Source organism: Dipodomys spectabilis, unplaced genomic scaffold (genome assembly GCF_019054845.1).
Source record: "Dipodomys spectabilis isolate Male_0828 unplaced genomic scaffold, ASM1905484v1 ptg000317l, whole genome shotgun sequence".
In the NCBI taxonomy this organism is placed as follows: Eukaryota; Metazoa; Chordata; class Mammalia; order Rodentia; family Heteromyidae; genus Dipodomys; species Dipodomys spectabilis.
The window spans coordinates 1,475,236-1,499,106 of record NW_024870994.1 but is presented as its reverse complement, the minus strand read 5'-3'; the positions used below and the strand labels follow the sequence as shown (position 1 = coordinate 1,499,106).

General features: G+C 50.2%; 1 protein-coding gene across 1 annotated transcript in view; it reads left to right on the top strand.

The window, feature by feature from the left end:
- The window catches only part of Znfx1 (zinc finger NFX1-type containing 1), a 26,363-nt gene extending 2,492 nt beyond the window's left edge, over window positions 1-23,871 (top strand). Inside the window, exons 3-14 of the mRNA XM_042702170.1 lie at window positions 2,338-4,146; window positions 9,675-9,806; window positions 11,144-11,292; window positions 11,798-11,947; window positions 12,023-12,137; window positions 12,632-12,879; window positions 14,089-14,228; window positions 16,249-16,403; window positions 16,671-16,816; window positions 17,971-18,081; window positions 18,680-18,775; window positions 20,557-23,871. Coding sequence (XP_042558104.1) covers window positions 2,338-4,146; window positions 9,675-9,806; window positions 11,144-11,292; window positions 11,798-11,947; window positions 12,023-12,137; window positions 12,632-12,879; window positions 14,089-14,228; window positions 16,249-16,403; window positions 16,671-16,816; window positions 17,971-18,081; window positions 18,680-18,775; window positions 20,557-22,998 — 5,693 coding nt within the window. The 3' untranslated portion in view covers window positions 22,999-23,871. The remainder of the gene's footprint in view (window positions 1-2,337; window positions 4,147-9,674; window positions 9,807-11,143; window positions 11,293-11,797; window positions 11,948-12,022; window positions 12,138-12,631; window positions 12,880-14,088; window positions 14,229-16,248; window positions 16,404-16,670; window positions 16,817-17,970; window positions 18,082-18,679; window positions 18,776-20,556) is intronic.

Below are 23,871 nucleotides of genomic sequence, written 5' to 3'. Positions count from 1 at the left end.
TAGTATTACTGGTGTGAGCCACCAGCACCCAGCCTAATAGAGACTTCAAACAAGATGAAGATATTAAAAGTAGGACTTTTTTAAAAAAACAAAAGCTGGGGGCTGGTGGCTCACACCTGTACTTCTACCTATGTAAGAGGCTTAGATCTGAGGACTGAGGTTCAAAGCCAGCCTAGACAGAAATATCCTTGAGAATCTTCAGTTAGCCATCAAAAAGCCAGAGTGGAGCTGTGGCTCAAATGGAAGAGTACTAGCCTTGATTAAAAAAAAAAAGCTCAGGGGCAGTGCCCTGAGCCTCAAATAAAACCAAAAAAGAAAAGCAAAAACCAAAAAACTTTGAGACTGGAAAGGAGCGTTGCATGCATGAGTCCCTGGGTTTGATTCCTTAGCACCACATAAGCAGAAAGGGCTGGAAGTGGTGCTGTGGCTCAAGTGGTAGAAGATTAGCCTTGAGCTGAAGAGCTCAGGGACAGCACCCAGGCCCAGAGTTCAGGCCCCATGATTGGCAAAACAAAACAAAACGAAACTTTGACTTATGACTGTAGGAGTTTGCAAGGTAGTATGAATATAACAATTATGAAAGTTGGAGTTCGATTGCATAACATTTGCATTTTACCAAATACTCCTTTACATTGTTGTGTTAAAATTTTCTTTAGCCAGGTATGGTTGGCATAGTTTTGAATCCCAGCTCTCAAGAGGCTAAGGCAGGAGAGATTTCAGTGCCAGCGTAGGCTACCTAGCAGAGCCCTGGACAAAGCACTGTAATGAATTTTCCCTACAAGTGTAAAACGAAAAGTGCCCATTGTTGTGCTCAGTGTCTGGTGCATGGGATGATGTGCTGTATGTGCTTGCAGCTTTGTGATGTCTTATATTGTGGAGTCACTGTAGGTCTACTCTTTGTTTCCCATTCTCCATGTCATTTTGCACACTTGAGTCGGTTCCAGAATGAGTTAGAGGAAAGGGAAGTGAGAACCTGGACTCAGTATGTCTGGCAAGGGCGTTTTTGGAATGAGTGGCAGATGGAGGAAGACAGGTTTGGCTCCCTGGGGGGGCGGAGCCCAGTGTGCTGTTGCCAGCCCCCCTCCCCCACTTCCTGCATGTGTTCTCCATTGATAGGAGCTTTGCCATGGACTCCTGGTGCAGGCCAAAAGCTGGAGTTTTGTTTTCGGTTTCCTGAAACAAAACTTAATGTCTGTGTTTCAGTTTCCTCCTCTGTCTTTGAATTCGCTGAAAAATATCTTGGTCTTGCTGTTTTCCACTCAGTGCGTTTGTGGATGCCAGGCAGGTGTGGTGTCAGTTTTCCTCATTTGATATTCTCGTCCCTGTAGCCTGTGATTATTGGGTCTCAGAAGCGGTGCCTGTGGAAATTGATTGGGTATTCCCAGCAAAATAGCATTACTATGGCTGCTAGGAATAACACTTACTGAGAGCTTTTTTCCGTGTGTCCAGGCCATTCAAAGCATTAAAACCATTCCATCGCCTGTAAGCCTGGCACTGAGACTTAGAGAAGGCGACCAGTGAGGAAGTGACCATGTCAGCCTTGGAACAAGATTTGTCTCCAAGACTCGTGTTCTAACTAGTTTGGTGCTGACAAGAGACTGGAACCAGCAAGCTTAGCTTTTCAGCCTTGGAGACCTAAATCCCAGCTATGAGGATTAAATGAGATATGTTGTGCTTTTCTCTAGCATGTATTAGGCATACAATAAATGTTTATTACTCTTCGGTTTTTCGTCCTTTAGGAAAACAGTATTTTCAGTCTACCCAGAAATAAATACTCTTTTTTTTGGGTCCGGTCATGGGGCCTGAACTCTGGGCCTGGGCGCTGTCCCTCAGCTCTGGCTAGCGCTCTACCACTTGAGCCACAGCACCACTTCCGGCTTTTTTCTTTTTTTCTTTTTGCAGGGCCTCAGGCATGCAAGGCAAGCGCTCTACCACTGAGCCACCTTCCCAGCCCATACTCTCTTTTTTTTATGGTGGTGGGAATTGCACTCAAAGCCTCCTGCGTGCTAGGCAAGAGTGTTCCTCCTGAGCTCTCTCTTTTGTTTTTGTTATTGCTTGGTGTTCTCATTTGGTTTTTATGAGACAGGGTCTTACTATGTAGCCCAGGCTGGCCTTGAACTTTCCTTCTGCTTTAGCCTCTTGAGAGCTGGGATTACAGGCATGTTCCACCATACTTTACTTCACTGCTCTATCTTTTATTTACTACACAACTTGGTAGGAAACCTTCTTTTCTCTCCAAGAGAACCTGGTGCTCCTCAGTTGTTTTAGGAAATAAAATCATGTTCTTTGTTGTCCTGTGGGGTTTTCTTGTCCTTGATTCTGTGCTTATTACTTTAGGGCCTTTGGATGGAGAATTCGCACCAAGAGCTAGAGATCAGGCCAGTAACCCACCAGCCAGTGCATCTGGAGAGGGAGCGGATTATCCTGAACGGCACTCGAGGACCGCCAGTCATCCTGTTCCTTACCGGCAGAGAGAAGACAGATTCAGGGCCATGGGCAGGAATCCACATCAGGGAAGAAGGAACCAGGAACGGTATACCAGTGATGGAGCGAGAGGCCAAAGACATGGTCAAGAGAATGACCCCAGGCGGAGAGATGACCCCCAGGAGGGGAGGAACCACAGACCGCCGTGGTCCAGCGATAACTTCCAGCAGTGGCGAACACCCCACCAGAAGCCTGCAGAGCAGCCACAGCAGGTGAAGAAACTGGGCTACAAGTTCTTAGAGAGTCTTTTGCAGAAAGACCCCTCTGAGGTGGCCATCACACTTGCCAGCAGTTTAGGACTGAAGGAACTCCTGTCTCATTCTTCCATGAAATCCAGCTTCCTGGAACTCATCTGCCAGGTTCTTCGGAAGGCTTGCAGCTCCAACATGGACCGCCAGAGCATATTCCATATCCTCGGCATACTGAAGAACTCAAGATTCCTCAAGGTCTGCCTGCCTGCTTACGTGGTGGGCATGATTACCCAACCCGTAGCTGCCATCCGCAACCAGTACCCAGAGCACATCAGAAACATCATCTCCCTCCTCCAGGACCTCGTGAGCGTCTTCCCTGCCAGCTCTGTGCAGGAAACATCCATGCTCGTGTCTCTCCTGCCAGCATCTCTAAATGCCCTGAGAGCCTCTGGGGTTGACATAGAAGAGGAGACTGAGAGGAACCTGGAGAAGATGCAGGCCATCTTGGAGCATATGCAGGAGAAGAGGCGAGAGGGCACTTTAAGAGAGGACACCTATACTCTGGTACAGCCTGAGGCTGACGGACAAGTTGCAAGCTACCGGACCATGCCCATCTACCCTACCTACAACGAAGTGCACTTGGACGAGAGGCCCTTCCTCCGCCCCAACATCATCTCTGGAAAATACGAGAGCACTGCTATCTATCTGGACACCCACTTCCGACTCCTGCGGGAAGATTTTGTCAGACCCCTGCGGGAAGGCATTCTGGAGCTTCTCCAGAGCTTTGAGGACCAGGGCCTGAGGAAGAGGAAGTTTGACGACATCCGCATCTACTTTGACACCAGGATCATCACCCCTAAGTGTTCCTCATCAGGCATCGTCTACAAGGTACAGTTTGACATGAAGCCCCTCAAGTTTGTTCGCTGGCAGAACTCCAAGCGCTTGCTCTATGGCTCCTTGGTGTGCATGTCCAAGGACAACTTTGAGACCTTTCTTTTTGCCACTGTTTCTAACCGGGAGCAGGAAGATCTGTGCCAAGGAATTGTCCAGCTGTGCTTCAATGAGCAGAGCCAGCAGCTGCTGGCGGAGGTCCAGCCCTCTGACTCTTTCCTCATGGTGGAGACCACAGCCTACTTTGAGGCCTACCGGCATGTCCTGGAGGGACTACAGGAGGTCCAGGAGGATGACGTCCCCTTCCAGAGGAACATCGTCCAGTGTGACTCCCACGTGAAGGAGCCACACTACCTGCTAATGGGGGGCAAGTATGATTTCACCCCCTTAATAGAGACTCCTTCAGCCTCCTGGGAGTCTTTGAGGAATGCCAAGGGCTGGAGACGCCCCAGAGTTAATGTCCTCGACCTTAGCCAGTGGCCCTCAAAAGAAGCCCTGAAGCTGGATGACTCCCAGATGGAAGCCTTGCAGTTCGCTCTCACAAGGGAGCTGGCAATCATTCAGGGGCCTCCTGGCACAGGTACAGTAGAGCTTTCCACAGCTGTGGCATCTGTCCTGGGAGGTGGCAAGGGAGGTAACCTTTGCCCTAGGTTTCCCCGAATTGGCCATAAGTGTTGTTCATGAAGTAGACACGGTGATTTTCCATTGGGGACTGTGGAAAATCTATTACTTGCATTTACCTGCATAGCAGTGGACTAAAATCACAAGACTAGAGAAGAGTGCTATTGATCAGAGCTGGGGAGATAGGCTAACTGTGCTTTACCAAAGGATACATTAATTTGTTTAATGCTAAGTGACAGTTTGTAGAGTCCCACCTCCCTCAGTATTTGATTCTCATAGAAGTGTTGCTCCCTACACTTTCCTCCTGGCACAGTAATCCTCTGCTGGGGCGCTATTATGTGTACCTTCCCTGCTGTTTGTCTGGTTAACACCGATACATACATTAATGTATATGTACACCTTTACTTCTGCTTTTGGGTTTTTTTGTTTTGTTTTTTTGTCGGTGGTGAGACTTGAACTCTGGGCCTGGGCACTGTCCCCAAGCTCTTTTGCTCCAGGCTAGCACTCTGCCACTTTGAGCCACAGCTCTACTTTGTTTTCTGGTGATTAATTGGAGATAAGTCTCAGGGACTTACCTACCAGGGCTGGCTTTGAACCACGATCCTCAGATCTCAGCCTCCTGAGTAGCTAGGATTACAGGCATGAACCCCCAGCGCCCAATTTACTTCCACTTTTTAAATAACAAGTAGGATCCTGCTTATATGTGTACCATGGACTGGGAATGGTTGTGACTAAACGCCAGCCAGGGAAAAGATCCTATCTCAGCAGAAAAAAACTGGTGTGGTGGCACCGGTCTGTCATCCCCGCTACAGTGGTAGGAAGTATAAACAAGAGGATTTGGGTCCAAGCATACATCAGGCAAAAAGTAAGAGTATCTAAAAAGTGATGGCGCTGGCAGTGTGAGTCAAGTGGTATGACACCTGCTTAACAAGTGCACGGTCCTGATTTCAACACCCAGGACCACCAAAAGGAAAGAAAGTCACAGCATATTAGTGACAGGATTTCCTCAAGACTGAAAGAAGCTTACAAGTAAAAATGTTACAGTGTTGGGAGAAAGAGGGAGGAGGATGTGGACTGGCAACAATTGAATTAATGTTTCCATTACCTCACCGCCTTCAGCACTGGTGCTGTGTACTGGCAGCTAGTTACTTGGAGTCTCCCATCTCTTTACAGCCTTTCCAGCGCTGCTGCATGTGAGCAATCTTCAGGTTTTGTGTGTCAGAGATGTTAAAATTTGACAGATTATTTTTACTATTGTCCTTTAATAAATAATGGCGCACATTTATTGATCAAAGTCTCTTCCCACCATCTCAGTCAGTCAGTTCTCTTGCCCAAAGCGAATAGTGGTAGCCATTTTCTGTATGTTGTTCAGGGATGAACTGTGGCTACTCAGGCAGTGTGTCCTCGCGTTCATTCCTTCCATTCGCTGTGCGTCACTTTCCCCTCCGCGTTCATTCCTTCCATTCGCTGTGCGTCACTTTCCTGCTTGTTTCTTTGACTACCTGTGACTACAGTTGTCCATTGTTTAGATTGTGTTTAGAGGTACATCATCATCACAGGAGCTCCCTGCAGAAAACTCACTGCTGTAGTACTTTAGCAAGTAGCCTTACAAAAAAAGACAAATTCCTAACGGGATCAAGAATAGTGTGCATTTGTAATGTTTGTTTATTATTTGGTTTCTGATGTAGCCCATGCTGGCTTGAAGTGATCCTCCTGCTTCAGTATTCCAAGTTTTGAGATTATAGGTGTGTACCACCATGCCCGACTTGTATTTGTGATGGTTTTTTTTTTTGTTTGTTTTTCTGGATCCAGTCGTGGGGCCTGAACTCTGGGCCTGGGCGCTGTCCCTCAGCTCTTCAGCTCAAGGCTAGCACTCTATCACTTGAGCCACAGCGCCACTTCTGACTTTTTTCTTTTTGCTTATGTGGTACTGAGGAATTGAACCCAGGGCCTCAGACATGCAAGGCAAGCGCTCTACCACTGAGCCACCTTCCTAGCCCCTGTGATAGGTTTTTTTTGGTTTTGTTTTGTGCCAGTTGTGGGGTTTGAACTCTGAGCTTGGGTGCTGTCCCTGAGTTTGCTCAATGCTAGCTTTAAAACACTTGAGCCACAGCTCCATATCCAGCTTTTTGTTGTTAATTGGAGATGAGTCTCACAAGCAGGGAGCAGGGAGCGCTCACACCTGTAGCCCCTCAGGAGGCTGAGAGCTAAGGATTGCAGTTCAAAGCCAGTCTGGGCAGGAAAGTCTGCGAGACTCTTATCTTCAGTAAACCACCAGAAAACTGGAAGTGGTGCTGTGGCTCAAGTGATAGAGCGCTAGTCTTGAGTTGAAGACCTGAGGGACGGTTCCCAGGCCCAGAGTTCAAGCCCCACGACCAACAAAAGGAAAACAGTCTCACAGACTTTCACCATGATTCTTATATCTCATTCTCCTTAGTAGCTAGGATTACAGTCATGAGCCACCAGCTCCTGACCTGTTTTAATAAATACAGTATTGCCACATTATCCTTGACAGTGTATATCACAGGGATTAATAATTTGTATTTCTTCAACGAAGAATGAAAGAAATGGCTGTTGGTGGTGTGACTCCTGTAGTAAATGGAACACCTGCCTACAAGTATGAGGCCAAGAATTCAAGTGCTCCCCCTCCAAAACAGAGAGAGAGAGAGAGAGAGATATGCCCTTTCTTTTTCTTTGGTCAGTCGTGGGGCTTAACTCTGGGCTTGGGCGCTGTCCCTGAGCTCTTCAGCTTAAGGCAAGCACTCTACCACCGAGCCACCTTCCCGGCCCCCTAATTGTCTTTTTCTTCTACAAGGTCTATAAGGTCCAGGAGGATAAGAGCCGTGTTTTTTTTATCTTTTTCTTTTTTGGCTGGTGGGGGGGTGGGGAGGTGGGGTGGTGATGGTAGCGCTGTGGTTTCAACTCTGCACCTTGCCTTTTTTTAGCCAGTTCAGCCATGCCCCCAGCCCTTTGGGGCTTTAGGTTTGGCCTTTTGGGGATTTTTTTTTGGTGGGGAGTGGTGTGCTTTTTTTTTGTTCTGGAGTTTGTGTGTGTATGCGGTACGTTTGTTTGTGTGTTTTGGTAGGGTCTCACATATTTGCCTGTGGCCACCACCCTTAAGCAAAGATTCTCCTATTAAGGCCTCTAGACTGTCTGGAATGACTGCCGCATCCAGCTTATTTGTTCAGGTGGTCGTTTACTGACTTTTTGCCTGGACTGGTCTAAATGTGTGAACTACCCAGTCTCCCTTTCCTGGATAGCTGGAATTACAAGCATGAGCCCTCATTCTCAGCCTCCATGTCTATTGCAACTAACTCTATGTGTGACACCTGGTAGGCACCCAAACAGTATTTGAAAGGGGGAAAGGAAGAAATGATTACTTACCATGCTGTATTGAATTGTTCCTCCAAGCAACTGAGGTTTTGTTGTTGCTGTTGTTTGTTTTTGTCTGTCGTGGGGCCTGAACTCTGGGCCTAGGCACTGTCCTCAGCTCTTCAGCTCAAGGCTAACGCTCTACCACTTACTTGAGCCACAGCGCCACTTCAGGCTTTTTCTGTTTATGTGGTGCTGAGGAATCAAACCCAGGGCCTCATGCATGTGAGGCAAGCACTCTACCATTGAGCCACCTTCCCGGCCCTGCAACTGAGTTTTTGAGACAGTGGCTACTGTTGCCTGACACGAATGTAGCAGTGACTAGTGACAAATGTGTCCGTGTTGGAGTCTAGGGTTTTCACCCCTCTCAATGGCAGTCTTATTGTGGCATGAACAAGCATATCAGCAACACCGGACACACCATCAGTGTTCACCAGTAAATAATGCTCTGGCCAAATGCAGGGGCTCCTTTTGTGTGTCCTTGTGATTAGGTCCCAGGTGCATTAAGTGGAAAAAGCAGATGCAGATGAAAGTAGCCTGCTTCTGTTTCCACCTAAAAAAAGAAAAAAAGGCTAGAAAAAGAAACATTTTTACTTGTGTAAGTGTGGCAATTGTCTCTGGAAAATTCTACAAGAAATTTCCAGTCAGACAAACTGACTTAGAAGCTTTTTAGATGCTTATTGGTGCTTAGATTTTAAGGCATATCAACATATTATCTAAAAAAACAAAAAACAAAAAAAAGCTAAAAAGCAAAATGGGCTCATGATGGGCACCTGTAGTCCCAGCTCCAGAACTGAGGTAGGAGGATCATTGAACCTAAGAGATAAGGCCAGCCTGTCCTGAAAGGAAAACATGCTAAATTTGCTCTAAGTAATGAATTGCTCCTTTAGCAAGTCTAAATTTTGAGAATGGAATTGTGATGCTCAGAACGGAGGGTGAGTCCGTGTCCAGCTCCAACAGGAATCTGTGCCTCTGTCCTGAGCGGCTCATCATGTGTATTGTATGTTGCAGAGACGATAGGTACAAGAAAAGCCAGACCACACACAGCAGGAGGTGGTGACCTGGGTCTCGAGCAAAAGAAGAGGCAGCACACTGAGTGCGGGCCCACTGAGAGAGTGGGGAAGGGGCTCCTTTGTCTTGAGGGAAACTGAGTCTTTTTACATATGCATATATAATTTTACTGTTAAGGAGTTGTACAGGGGTTACTGTTTCATAAGCCAGGTGATGCATACATTCCTTTCTTGGATACTGTCACCCCTTCCTTCATTTTCCCGCTCCCGTCCCTGCCCACAAGTTGCATAGTTCATGCCGTGACTAAATCAAGGCTTCAGAGCTGTGAACACCTGTGCCTCCCTCTTCACCTTGAGTTCACAGTGGAATTAATGTCAGAAGTTTGCATCTAGTTTTTTGTTTTGGTCGATTGTGGGGCCTGAACTCTGGGCCTGGGCGCTGTCCGTCAGCTCTTCAGCTCAAGGCTAGTGCTCTACCACTTGAGCCACAGTGCTTTTTTTGCTTATGTGGTGCTGAGGAAGGGAACCCAGGGCCTCATGCATACTAGGCAAGCATTCTACTACTGAGCCCCCTTCCCAGCCTGCATCTAGTTTTTATGTAGAGCTTTGCTTTTATTTATTTATTTAGCTAGTCCTGGGGCTTGAACTCAGGGCCTGAGCACTGTCCCTGAGCTGCTTTTGCTCAAGGCTAACACTCTACCAATTGAGCCACTGCATCACTTCCAGCTTTTTCTGTTTAGGTGGTACTGAGGAATCAAACCCAGGGTTTCATACATATTAGGCAAGCACTCTACTACTAAGCCACTTTCCCAGCCCTATTTTTGTTTATTGAGATGGGGTCTTACTTATATGGCCCAGGCTGGCCTTGAACTCATGACCCTCCTGCCTTAGCCTCCTCAGTAGCTGAGCTTACAGACGTGCCTCTACACCCAGCCAAGAAGAATAATCGAACAATGGACTGTCCTATAATTTACTTGAAATCCTGTGCCTTGCGTGACCAATAAGTTTAATAAGATTTGAAATGCACATTTTGTTCACCTTTTAAGTTAAAAGAAAATTTTAACAAAAGTAACAAAATTTTAAATCTCATTTTTCTGTTTTCTAGGCAAAACCTATGTGGGTCTAAAAATAGTCCAGGCTCTTCTGACCAACGAGTCTGTTTGGCAAATAAGCAACCAGAAGTTCCCCATCCTGGTGGTGTGCTACACCAATCATGCTTTGGACCAGTTTCTGGAAGGTAACGGCTGAATCATCAGCACCCAGAACAGCTGTCTCTGCTCTTTGCATCCTTACAGCCTGCCTTGCCCCTGCCCCGCCTCTTCCCGGTTCCCCTAACCTCCGGCAGCACCTTTCCAACTCCTTGAGTTCCCCCAGCGTCTCCCTGTCTCCTGCAGTTCCCCATGCTGATGGTCTGCCCACACCCCTCTCACCTTGACCTCATCCAGCCAAGCTGGCTCCAACACACTCGTTACTCTCACCTTTACTCTCTCAGTAGACGTTTCCCATTGCCCCCGGACCCAGATAACTATTGCTTTATACTTTCGTAATGCTTTTCATATGTCTGTGCTCCCCCATAAATGCCAAGAGCTGGCTGGGTTTCTGACTATATTCACGGAGCTGGCTGGGTTTCTGACTATGGGTTTCACAGAGCTGGCTCATATTAAGGCCTTGAAAAATAGTGATTGCAGCTGTTCTCTGATGGCTCAGGCCTGTAATCAATCTTAGCACTTTCAGAGGCCTAGTTCAGAAGTTGTGGTTTGAAATTTACCTTGGCAGTAAAAAACAGATTCACTCCATCTGAGGGGAGGAAGTGGCAAGGTAGCACATTCCTGTCATCCCAGCTGTGTTGGGAAGCATAAAATAGGCAAATTGCAATCCAAGTACTAATTGTATTAATAGTGAATGACTTTTCTTCTCTTAGCATCTTATTTCCCATTTTTCTATATCGTCACCTAAGTAAATCTTTATTCTTAAGAGTCTCTGCTTGTGTAATAGGTTCCCTATCCCACTAAATTTGAGGTGGGGTCCTCTGCTGTGTAGTTGTGGCATGAGGTACCAACTACTATTGTCATTGTTCATTTAGGGAGTAACCTCTCTGCTAGAACATGACACAGGAAAACAGAACATTGAGACTGAATTTTGATTACTACATGTCTGGCCCATTCTTCGAACATACAAGTGGTCATTAGATCGGCATAATGGATCACATTTACTGAGTGCGTCCTTTGTGTTGGGGCCTGGTTAGGAGCTACAAAAATAGTCTTGTGTTTCTCCAGCCTGGAACCTATAAGAAAGCTATTGCTGTCCTAATCTCAGACAAACTGAGGAGTCCAGTAACCCCAGGTTATGCTGCACCAAGTGTTAAAGCACTGGGTCCCAGGGGCCTCGCTCCAGAACCCACCTCTGAAGCGTGGCATGGACAGGGACACGTCTTCTCTGGGCACGTCTTCTTCACTCATTATGGCTAAGTTCCTGGAAGTATGAGTTTGTTCCCTAGGGGAGGGACCAGCTGAAATGAGATCGCACACAGACTCAGCTCTCCTCAGCTCTGTGGTACTCCATTCTGCCCCCCAGGTATCTACAAGTGTCAGAAGACCAGCATCGTGCGGGTGGGTGGAAGGAGCAGCAGTGAGGTCCTCAAGCAGTTCACGCTGCGGGAGCTGAGGAATAAGCGGGAGTTCCGCCGCAGCCTCCCCATGCACCTCCGACAGGCCTACATGAGCGTGAGTCCCAGCTCCAGGAGTCTGGGGGACCCCTGGGCCCTCGGAACGCTGCTCTGTCTAGCTTTTCATTCTGCTAGTCCCTTGGTGTGACCCTTGCCCTCAATTCATAACAGAGAAGGGATGAAAGCAGGGGCTGGGAAGGTGGCTCAGTGGTAGAGCGCTTGCCTTGCCTGCATGAGGCCCTGGGTTCTATTCCTCAGCACCACATAAGCAGAAAAAGCCAGAAGTGGCGCTGTGGCTCAAGTGGAGAGCACTAGCCTTCAGCTGAAGAGCTAAGGGACAGCGCCCAGACCCAGAGTTAAGGCTCCATGACCAACAAAAAAGAAAAAAGATGCCATGAGGCATGGGCTTCTCTAGTGCCATGTCTGTCTTCATGCTGGTTTGTGGTGTCCTTTAGCCTTTACTGTTCTCCCTTTAGGCATTTTTCTTCACTGTCTTCTCTCGGGGAGCAACTGAATCGGGGGTGTGGGCAGATCTTCACCGACTCTCATTTTGCTCCTGGCAGATTGTGACAGAGATGAAGGGATCAGAGCAGGAACTTAACAAGGGTGCCAAGACGCTGGAATGCACCATGCGTGGTGTGCTCCGGGAGCAGCACCTGGAGAAGTACATCTCCCCCCGGCACTGGGAAAGCCTGATGAACAGACCCATGCAGGTAGGGCTCCAGCAAGGCCCACCGCCTCTGCCCAGGTTGGCCTAGGCTCTCATGCCTGACTTCTTGCTTCCTCAGGACAGCGAATGGGACTGCCTCCAGTCCTGGAAGCACTCCATGATGCTTGAGTGGCTGGGCCTGGGGGTTGGTGCTTTCATCCAGAATGCTGCTCCAGCGGGACCTGAGAACACAGGTGAGAGTCGCATAGCCACCTACAGTCCCACTCTAACTACTCCTTAAGCTCTACCTCCAACTCTTTTTTTTTTTTTTTGGTCAGTCGTTAGGCCTTGAACTCTGGGCCTGGGCACTGTCCCTCAGCTCTTTAGCTCAGGGCTAGTGCTCTACCACTTGAACCATAATGCCACTTCCAGTTTCCTGGTGGTTAATTGGAGATGAAAGTCTCATAGACTTTTTTGCCTGGGCTGGCTTTGAACCACGATCCACAAATCTCAGCCTCCTGAGTAGCTAGGGTTACAGGTGTGAGCCACCACTGCCTGACTACACACTCATGATTTTTAAGATGTAAAACATATAACCAAAAAGGGGAGCATGTAGGTCACCCCTCCTCCCAGTTTCCTTCTAAGTCTAAACCCCTGGGGAATGTCTCCCTGAGCTGCTGGCGTGGTCCTTTTCCATCCCTTGGTTTCAGGACTCTCCATGTGTGTCCCACTTTCATTCTTCTCCCAGCCCATGCAGAAGGGGAGGAAGAAGAGGAGGGAGAGGAGGAAGGTTCCCTGATCGAGATTGCAGAGGAGGCTGACCTGATCCAGGCCGACAGGGTGATTGAGGAGGAAGAGGTGGTGAGGCCCCGGCGACGGAATAAGGAAGAGAATGGGGCAGAGCAGGAGCTGGCTAAGCTGCTTCTGGCCATGAGGCTAGACCACCACAGCCCGGGGACTGCAGGTGGACAGGAGCAAGTTACAGAGGAGTGGGAGGTAAGCTCCCTCCCTGAGACCACAGCAGCAGTCAGTGAGCGTGGCTGCACTGCTGAGCCGGCCTGAGAGCTTCTGACCACCCCTACCCCCTCGTTGGCAGTGCACCCGTTTCGCAGCCTAACCCTGGTATAGTATAAGTCTAAATCCCAAGCATGTAAAAAACTATAGCTGTTCAGAGGCACCCTGGCAACCAGTACCAGCTTTAACAGAAAACACAAGAGGAACACAGCACAGATGCACTCCGAAGAGAAGTGAAGCCCTCCAGGCTGGAGGGGTGGACACTAGATTCCCTGCACACTCGCCCTCCGTCCTACTTGGTTGGGCATCTACTGTGTGCTCCTGTGGTGATGAAACTGGATACACAAAACCCCGCTTGGCATTCCCCACCCACCGTAGAAAGGACTGGCGGGCAAGTTGGCACGCATGCCGTTTTCACCTGGTCTCCTGGTTCTGTTCCACAGCACTGCCGGTGGTGAGCAGTCAGGCCCCCAGGCCCAGGAAGTACAGTTTCGGCCTCTCTGCCATGTGGCACTGTTGGAGGAGGATCTTAGCCTGGGTGACGTCCATCGCAGTGTCAGCCCTCAAGGCTGTAGCCTTACTGAGTGACAGAGCCACAGGGAGAACTTTGTCCAAAGCTCTGCTTGACCCGAGGCACCAGTAGCTCAGATTTTACTCCTCCTGTGTTGAGACCATGCTTTGTGAGGCCTGCCGCCGCTCTGCTGCAGGCCTTCCATGTCTTTGAGGCCAGCAACCCTGGAGCAGCAGCATTGTCATTCCTTCTAGTTTTTTTTTTTTTTTTTGGTCGGTCATGGGGCTTGAACTCTGTGCCTGGGCGCTGTCCCTCAGCTCTTCAGCTCAAGGCTAGCGCTCTACCACTTGAACCACAGTGCCACTCCCGGCTTTTTCTGCTTATGTGGTACTGAGGAATGATATCAGGGCCTCATGCATGCAAGGCAAGCACTCTACCACTGAGCTCCCTGCCCAGCCCCATCCCTCTAGTTTCTAAGAGGACATTCTGAGGCCCATAGAACTTAACCCCGAAAGTCCCAGCACAGAGAGAAGGCAGAGTGGGGCTGTGAGTACAGGCAGTCTGCCTCAAGTCCTTGTTGAGCCACACTGGCGGAGTAGCTGTTAAGAATCTGAGACACGAGAAGTACGGGGTGGACGATGCTGTGAGTTAGAACCAGACTTGCCTGCTCCTCCTCACAGATCCAACGCAGCCAGAAAAGGAAAATGAAAAACAAGGTAAAGGTTGAGCTTCAAAAGCTGAATGCCATGACTAAAGCTGAGGCTGATGAGATCCAGGACCTCTGGCAGCTCGACCTGAATTCCCGCTGGCGGCTTTACAGGTAATGGTGCCCAACCCAGGCAGCTGTGCCGTTTCCCCAGGGAGGTCCTTTTCTGAGAACCACTACTGAGCTGACACCAGAGATGCAGCCATGGGATGGAACCAGCACCCCATTTACCGTCATGGAGCTCAGAGTCTTGTCTACGACAGAAAACTTGTAAGGACACAATGCCACAACTGAAAAATAAGAGTGGCATAATTACTTTGAACAAAAGGCAAGGACGGCCAGGCATACTAGCACACACCTGTAATCCTAGCAGTTGTGAGACAAAAGCAGGAGTGTGAGTTTCAGTCCAGCCCCATGACCGACAAAAAAAAAAAAAGAAATGGAAAGAAAAAAAAATGGAAAGAAACTGGCACCAATGGCTCACACCTGTAATCCTAGCTACTCAGGAGGCTGAGATCTGAGAATCACAGTTCAAAGCCAGCCCCCGTGGGAAAGTCTGGGAGACTTGTTTTTGTTTTTGGTGGGTCGTGGGGCTTGAACTCTGGGCTTGGGCACTGTCCCTGTGCTCCTCAGCTCAAGGCGAGCACTCTACTGCTTGAGCCACAGTGCCACTTCCGGTTTTCTAGTGGTTTATTGGAGATAAGAGTCTTACGGACTTTCCTGGACTTTCCTGCCCTGGCTGGTTTTGAACCGCGATCCTCAGATCTCAGCCTCCTGAGTAGGATTACAGGCGTGAGCCACCAGCTGCTCTGCTCTAGGAGACTCTTATCTCCAATAAAACACTCAAAACTGGAAATGGCTTAAGTGGTAGAGAGCTAGCCATGAGCACAAAGAGGCTTATTGACAGTGCCCAGGCCCTAAATTCAAGCCGCACAACTGCAAAAAAAAGAAAGAAAAAAAAGAAACAAACCAGACTGGAGGTTCGTTCTGTAATCCTAGCTACTCAGAAGGCTGAGGTCTAAGGATCACAGTTTGAAGCCAGCCCAGGCAGGAAAGTCCATGAGTCTCTTATCTTGAATTAAATTTCCAAAAAGCTGGAAGTGGAGCTGTGGCTCAAGTGCCTGGAGCAAAACAGCTCAAGGACAGTGGTCTGGCACTGAATTCAAGATCAAGGACTGGTACAGGTGTGTGTGCGTGTGTGTGTGTGTGTGTGTGTGTGTGCGTGTGTGTGTGTGTGTGCGTGTGTGTGTGTGTGTGTGCGTGTGTGTGTGTGTGCGCGTGTGTGTGTGTGCGTGCGCGTGTGTGTGTGTGTGTGTGCACGTGCATGCACACACACTCTTCCCCCTCCCCCCAGCCAAGCACAGTAGCTCACACCTAGTCACACTCCTCAGGTGGTTGAGATATAGAGAATTGTGGCTCCTAGCCACAAAAAAGTAAGACAGATTCCATTTGTAACATCTAAAGGCGAGCTGAGGCGGTCGCCAGTGGCTCATGCCTTTCATCTTAGTTACTCTGCAGGCTGAGATCTGAGACTCAGAAAGCCAGCCCTGACAGGAAAGTCTGTACCTCCAATTAACCTGGAGTAGATATGGGAGTAGAGTTGTGGCTCAAGTAGTAAGTGCTACCCTTGAGCACTGAGTTCAAGCCTCAAGACCAGCACAAAAATAAATTAATAAATAAAATACCAGACTAGGGCCTGGCTCAAAAATACAGGGCATAAGCCAGCCAAACCAGCCAAGTAAGTGTGAGGCTCCTGAGTTCAAGTCACAGTGCAGCAAAAGAACTGGAAAGCGTAGCCAGCAAGGCCCCGGCTCATGAGATGGCCAGTGTGGTCAATGTGGGCCACGTCCAGCCTGGGCAAGGTTAGGTGAGGAGCATAGATTTTTTTCTGATGATCAGCAGAAAGCCAGTGCAAGGGTCTGAGCAGAGTGGTATTAACCTTTCTCAGCTCCTGAGTGCCCTGCACATCCTCCATGGGGCAGTTCGGATTCCAGTTCTATGTGAGTCTTTCTCCTCAAGGGTCTAGAGTTCACTCCAGCCACAGGCACACTAGGGGGGTGTGGAGGATGTGGGGGGATTCCCTTCTCAGAGATCAAGAGGCTTCCTTTCTTCCTTTCCCTGGCTCACTGTGCAGGCTGTGGCTGCAGATGTACCAGGCAGATACTCGCCGGAAGATACTCAGCTATGAATGCTGTTATCGCACATCAGCAAAAAGAATGGCCGAGCTGAGACTCCAGGAAGACCTGCTCATCCTCAAAGATGCCCAGGTCGTAGGAATGACAACCACAGGTAAGGAAGTGTCTGAGCCCAGATCCTACAGATGACTTAGGCCAGGCCAAAAGAGCCTCTTCAAGTGGATGGAAGGAAACCGCTCTGACACGCTCTTGAAAGCAGCTTCTGCTCCATGGGGACCATTGGGCGCACAGCTGCCACTGAGCTTGAAACCCAGTGATGATCAGTCCCTGGGGAGCATGCAGGCAGACTTGTCACCAAGCCAGGGAAGGCCCTGTGTGTGCCGTGCCTCAGCCCAGCACCCCTCTCCTCTTCCCAACCAAGGTGCTGCCAAATACCGCCAGATCCTGCAGAAGGTGGAGCCTCGTATTGTCATTGTGGAAGAGGCCGCCGAAGTGCTTGAGGCCCACACCATTGCCACCCTGAGCAAAGCTTGCCAGCACCTCATTCTGATTGGGGACCACCAGCAGGTAGAGCAAGAACCCCTGGAAGATGGGCAGGCTCTGGGGTGAACTGGGCAGGATTGCCTCTTCAGTTTGAGCAGTCCTGAGCTTTTTGCTGACTTTCTGATTCCTCCTTTCCTCACTTCACACATTCCTTGTTATGTGTTTTCCTTCCTTCTCCCTTTGCTGGGGATCAGACCTTGGGTCTCCCTATGCTGGGTGGTTGCTCTGCCATTGAGCTATATCACCGGCCTCCACGTGCAGTTCAGGTGCTGCTCTGTTTGGGGCGTAGCATAGCAGTAACGTCACCCAACTCCACCCGTTCTCTCCGTGGCTCTCCTGACCCACCCTCCTTGCCTTATAACAATGTGTTCTCCACTCTTCTTGCCCTTCAGTCCCTGCATAAAGGAGCCAAAGTAGGGTTTGGGTTTGTTTTTTTTGTTTTGTTTTGTTTTTTGGGGTTCTTTTTTTGGTCGGTCATGGGGCTTGAATTGAGGGCCTGGGCGCTATCTCAAAGCTAGTGCTCTACCACTTTGAGCCACAGCGCCACTTCTGGTTTTCTGGAGATTAATTGTAGATAAGAGTCTGCCGGGACTGGCTTTGATCTCAGTCTCCTGCATAGCTAGGATTACAGGTGTGAGCCACCAGTGCCAGCTAAAAATGTATCTTTTTTTTCCTTTTTTTTTTTTGCTGGTTCCAGAGCTTGACTCATGGCCTAGGCACTGTCCCCAAGCCTCTTTGTGCTCAAGGCTAGCACTCTACCACTTGAGCCACAGCGCCACTTCCCAAAGCCAGTTTTCAACAAACATTAAGTCAGATTGTGTCCCTTCCCAGCTGAAAGCCCTTCAGCAGTTTCTCATTGCGTTTTAATATTAGAGATCCAGCTTCATAAAGTTGCCTACCAAGGCAGTAAGATCAGGTTGCAGCCTGTTTCTCTGGTTTTGTCTCATTTGTTGAGTGTTTCTATGCTTCCTGGCTCCCTCTTCAAATGACTGCCTACTTGGCCGCCTCCTCCATGCTGCCTCCTCCATGCTGCAGTCAGATCAGATGTCATTGTGGAGAAGAATCCCACCCCTGGAAGCCATCCTATTGTTCCTTGTCCCTGTACCCTTAACCTGCCAGCACCTCACATGGGGCCTGGATGTTCCCATACAGAGTCCTCAGCCCTGTTTCTCTTCTAGCTGCGCCCCAGTGCCAATGTGTATGATCTGGCCAAGAACTTCAACCTTGAGGTGTCTCTTTTTGAACGGCTCGTGAAAGTGAACCTCCCCTACGTTCGCCTGAATTACCAGGTAAGAAGCAGGCCCTCTGCTCTTACCAAATGACCGGGAGAAGGCTGCTGGGGATCTGCCAGTTGCCTGCAAGCAAGTTCTCCTGAGAGCGAGATCTTCTGTCCAACTTACTCTGCTTTTGTTGAGATAGGGTCTCTGTAGCCCAGGCTAGCCTGGAAGTCACCATCATCTTTTTTTTTTTTTTTTTTTTGGGTCCGGTCTTGGGGCCTGAACTCTGGGCCTGGGTGCTGTCCCTCAGCTCTTCAGCTCAAGGCTAGCGCTCTACCACTTGAGCCACAGCGCCACTTCCAGCTTTTTCTGCTTATGTGGTGCTGAGGAATCGAACCCAGGGCCTGGAGCATGCAAGGCAGGCGCTCTACCACTGAGCCCCTTCCCGGCCCGTCACCATCATCTTGCCTCTACTACCCAACGGTTGGGATTGCAGCATGTGCCACCTCGCCAGCAGTGTCCCTTTCATCCTGTGTGCGTCCCCTGTGTTGGGTTTCTGCTGGATGAATGCGCTGTTTTTCTTCTCCGCGTCATTTTATGTGGCCTCTCTAGTTTTCACTCACAGCTTGGCCTTTCAGATGATTCTAGTGATGCGCTTGTGTTGTTTCAGCATCGCATGTGCCCTGAAATTGCCCGCCTGCTGACCCCTCACATCTACCAGGATCTGGAGAATCATCCCTCTGTGCTCAAGTATGAGAAGATCAAGGTAAGTAAGTCGTGTCCCCTCATCTTTCTCTGGTGTCAGCAACCTAGGGGATGACTGTTCCTCAGGCTGAAAGAAGACTTTCAGAAGGGAAAAGAGCCAACTTTAAAAGTTCAGACATGGGGCTGGGAAGGTGGCTCAGTGGTAGAGCGCTTGCCTTGCATGCGTGAGGCCCTGAGTTCAATTCCTCAGCACCACATAAGCAAAAAGAAAAAACCCGGAAGTGGCGCTGTGGCTCAAGTGGTAAAGCACTTGCTTTGAGCTAAAGAGCTGAGGGACAGGCCTAGGCCCAGCGTTCAAGCCTGGGCAAAAAAAAAAAGTTTAGACATGAGCCCAGTGCTATGGCTCATGACTGTAGTCCTAGGAGATCGGACAAAGCTTGCAGCAATCTAGGCACTGGTGGCTCACGCCTATAATCGTAGCTACTCAGGAGACTAAGATCTGAGAATCACAGTTCAAAGCCAGCCGGGGCAGGAAAGTCCATGAGACTTATCTCCAATAAACCACCAGAAAACCAGAACTGGTGCTGTGCCTTAAGTGGTAGAGCGCTTAGCTTTGAGCTAAAGAGCTCAGGGACAGCGCCCAGGCCCAGCAAGCTCCATGACCAACAACAACAACAAAAAAGCTAGCAGCAAAATCTGTGAGACTCTTATCTCCAATTAGCCACCGAAGTCAGAGGTTGGAGCTCTGGCTCAAGTGGCAGAGTACTAGTCTTGAACAGAAAAGCTAGGGGACAGTGCCCAAACCCTGAATTCAAACCCCAGGACTGTCAACCAAAAACAACAAAAAAACAGTGTCTTGGGATATGAGGTTGTAGCTTAGTGGTAGAGTGCTTTCCTAAATGCACAAGACCCTGGGTTCAGTCCCTCCCACTGAACAACACTGACAGAAAAACAAAAAAGCTCTATTAATATACAGATGAAGCTGGGTACTGGTGGCTCATACTTAGAATCCTAGCTACTCTGCATGCTGAGTTCTAAGGATTGAGGTTCACAGACATCCCTAGCAGGGAGTCTATGAGACTCTTACCTCTAATAATCACCAGAAAAGCTAGAAGTGGAGCCTGTGGTTCAAGTGGTAGAGTGCCAGCCAGCTATGAGTGAACAGATGAGAGCGGAAAAAAAAACTGAGCACTGGTGGCTCAGGCCTATAATCCTAGCTACTCAGGAGATTTAGCTCTGAGAATCACAGTTCAAAGCCAGCCCAGGGCAAGAAAGTTCGTAAGACTCTATTTCTAATTAACCACCAGAAATCGGGAAAAGGAGCTGTGGTTCAACGTAGTAGAGCAACCTTGGGTAAAAAAGCTCAGAGACAGGAAGCGGGAATTTGGCTTAGTGGTAGAGTGCTTGCCTAGCATGCAGAAGCCCTGGATCCAATTCCTCAGTACCACATAAACAGAAAGAGCTGGAAGTGGCACTGTGCTCAAGTGGTAGAACATTAGCCTTGAGCACAAAGAGATTCAAGGAGAATCCCTAGGCCCTGAGTTCAAGCCCAGGCACTGGCAAAAAAAAAAACAACAAAAAACAGGGATAGTGCCCAGGCCCTACAACTCTAAATATTGTGAATACTGAGGCTTACGAGAATCCTTGTTTAGCTCCTAATTTTCTGTGGTTTCAAAACAAAGCACATGGTGGCTAACTTTAGAAGTAGAGACTGGGACAGGGGCACGAAGAAGCTCCCAGGGTCTCACTGGATCACATCAGTGGCTAGGGCAGGTGAGGACTGAACATGAAACCCTGCGCCACAGGGCACTTCCTTCCTAATACATTGCTTTCACTTCTCAGGGGGTCGCTTCGAATCTCTTCTTCGTGGAGCACAACTTCCCAGAACAGGAGATCCAGGAAGGCAAAAGCCACCAGAACCAGCACGAGGCTCACTTTGTGGTGGAGCTCTGCAAGTACTTCTTATGCCAGGAGTACCTGCCGTCCCAGATCACCATCCTTACCACCTACACCGGGCAGCTCTTCTGCCTGCGCAAACTCATGCCTGCCAAGACGTTCGCCGGTGTCAAGGTCCATGTGGTGGACAAATACCAAGGGGAGGAGAATGACATCATCCTCCTCTCACTGGTGCGGAGCAACCAGGAGGGCAAAGTGGGCTTCCTCCAGATCCCCAACCGCATCTGTGTGGCCCTGTCCCGGGCCAAGAAGGGGATGTACTGCATTGGGAACATGCAGATGCTGGCGAAGGTGCCCTTGTGGAGCAAGATCATCCATACCCTTCGAGAGAACAATCAGATAGGCCCGACGCTCCGGCTCTGCTGCCAGAACCACCCTGACACCCACACCTCGGTATCCAAAGCTGCTGACTTCCAAAGAGTACCGGAAGGAGGCTGCAGCCTGCCCTGTGAGTTCCGGCTGAGCTGTGGGCACGTCTGTACTCGGGCCTGTCACCCCTATGACGCCACACACAAGGAGTTCCAGTGCATGAAGCCATGCCAGAAGGTCATCTGCCCAGATGGGCACCGTTGCCCTCTCGTTTGTTTCCAGGAGTGTCAGCCTTGCCAGGTGAAAGTGCCCAAAACTGTTCCTCAGTGTGGCCACGAACAGATGGTTCCTTGTTCACTGCCTGCGTTTTCCTTCTGCTGCCAGGAGCCTTGCCCCAAAGTCCTGAGATGTGGCCACAAGTGCACCCACCCGTGTGGGGAGGACTGCGTGCGTCTGTGTTCAGAAATGGTCACCGTGGGTCTCAAGTGTGGGCACAGCCAACAGGTGAAATGCGGCCATGTGGAAGATCTTAAGTACGACCTGCCAGTCAAGTGTACCATCAAGTGTGGCACCGTCCTGGACTGCGGCCATCCCTGCCTTGGCTCCTGCCACAGCTGCTACGAAGGGCGCTTCCATGAGCGCTGCCAGCAGCCCTGCAAGCGCCTGCTCATCTGCTCACACAAGTGCCAGGAGCCGTGCACCATCGAGTGCCCACCCTGCCAGCAGACATGTCAGAACCGCTGTGTGCACAGCCAGTGCAGGAAGAAGTGTGGCGAGCTGTGCAGCCCCTGCGTGGAGCCCTGTGTCTGGAGCTGCCAGCACTACCAGTGCACCAAACTCTGCTCCGAGCCCTGCAACCGCCCCCCATGCTACGTGCCTTGTACCAAGCTGCTGGCTTGCGGCCACCCTTGCATCGGCCTGTGCGGGGAGCCATGCCCCAGGAAGTGCCGTGTCTGCCACCTGGAGGAGGTCACCCAGATCTTCTTCGGCTACGAGGACGAACCAGATGCCCGCTTTGTGCAGCTGGAAGACTGCAGCCACATCTTCGAGGTGCAGGCCCTCGACCGCTACATGAACGAGCAGAAGGATGATGACGTGGCCATCAGGTTGAAGGTCTGTCCTGTCTGCCAGGTGCCCATCCGCAAAAACCTGAGGTATGGGGCCAGCATCAAGCAGCGGCTGGAAGAGATCGAAGTGGTCAAGGAGAGGATCCAGGGCTCTGCCAGAGAGATTGCAGCCAGCCAAGAGCAGCTGAAGGCCCTGTTGGAGAGGAAGAGCCTCCTCCAGCAGCAGCTTCCTGAAGACTTCCTAAGGCTCAGCGACAAGCTGGCCCAGAAGAATCTGTCCGTGAAAGACCTGGGCCTGGTGGAGAATTACATCAACTTCTACGACCACTTGGCCAAACTGAGGGAGTCTCTGAAAAAGATACAAGTCTTCGAACAAAAAAAAGTGAGGACTCAGCTAGACCAGGTCCATGAGTGGCTGGCCAAGAAGCGCCTGAGCTTCACCAGCCAGGAACTGAGTGACCTCCAAAGGGAAATCCAGAGGCTCACGTACCTGTTGGACCTCCTGACCCGCTGCAAGATGGCAGAGGGAAGGGTGGCAGGTAACGTGGCCTTGGAGGTCCTCAGCATCCGGAATATCCTGGAGAGAACATGTAAGTTCACCCAGAAGGATGAGGAGCTTGTACAGGAGAAGATGGGCGCTCTGAAAGCTGTCCTCCCCTGCTCCGGCCTGGGCATCTCAGAGGAAGAGCGAGTGCAGATCGTCACTGCCATGGGTTACCCGCCCGGCCACTGGTTCAAGTGTCCCAATGGCCACATCTACTTGATCAGCAGGTGCGGGGGGGCCATGCAGCGCAGCACCTGTCCCGAGTGTCAGGAGGTGATCGGTGGTGAGCGCCACACTCTGGAAAGTAGCAACCAGCTTGCTTCTGAGATGGACGGAGCCCAGCACGCCGCCTGGTCGGACACGGCCAACAACCTGCTGAACTTTGAGGAGATACGGAGGATGATCTAGGAAGACGCCCAGCTCTGTCTTCTGCCCGGCGCCGAGGGCCTGGCTGGGTGGGCTCTCTTCCAGAGGTGAGGAATTGGGTTTAATCACGTCCTTTAGTCTTTGCACTTATGTCAGGATCCACTTTTACGGCTTGCCCACTGTTGATTCTCAGTGTACCCCTGCGCTAGAGTAAGCACTTTACCTCCAAACCAAGGGTGGTGAGCAGATGACCCCTCTTATCCCACAGCAGGTTAGTGGGCAGATGCCCTGAGCATCTGGGGCTCTCACCCAGGCACCTTTAGGTCCCGACCTGCTGCAGTGTTTGCTGCCATGTGCCAGGGCAGTCTAAGCTCAGTGAAGCCATCTGATTCCGACTGCCAGGCTGTGCCTGGCACACTCCCTCCCATCCGATGACCAGAGGAGTTGTACTGCTTAGATCTCCAAGGAGCACAAGAAGTCCCAGCTGCCCCGCTTGGGCACTGCCCTTCCAGAGAGGCACGTGTGGAAGGGCAGTGCCCACGAGGGCTTCCGCTGAGCAGGCCCAGGCGGAGTGACGCCAGCACCCTCTGCTGTGACACGCATTTGAACAGTGGCTTTACGCCGGAAAGATTTGCTCAGTGCTGCTGGCAGTGCCAGCAGCCCCTCTCCAGGTGTGACTTGGATCCCAGCACCTCCCCTGCAGCTTTTACCTGGGCAGGGGCAGCATGCCAGCCGCTTCTGCAGGCCCCGACCACAGGCCAGAAGCCAGCCCCAGGGTTCACTAGAACACTTAGGCAACTCAGGTCCTTTCTAATGTCGGCCAGGAACAAATCCTTTCCTATGTACGCATTTCCTTTTTTGTCTTTACTATGCACTTTAACCTATAAAGCCAATTAATAAAAACGATGATTGACA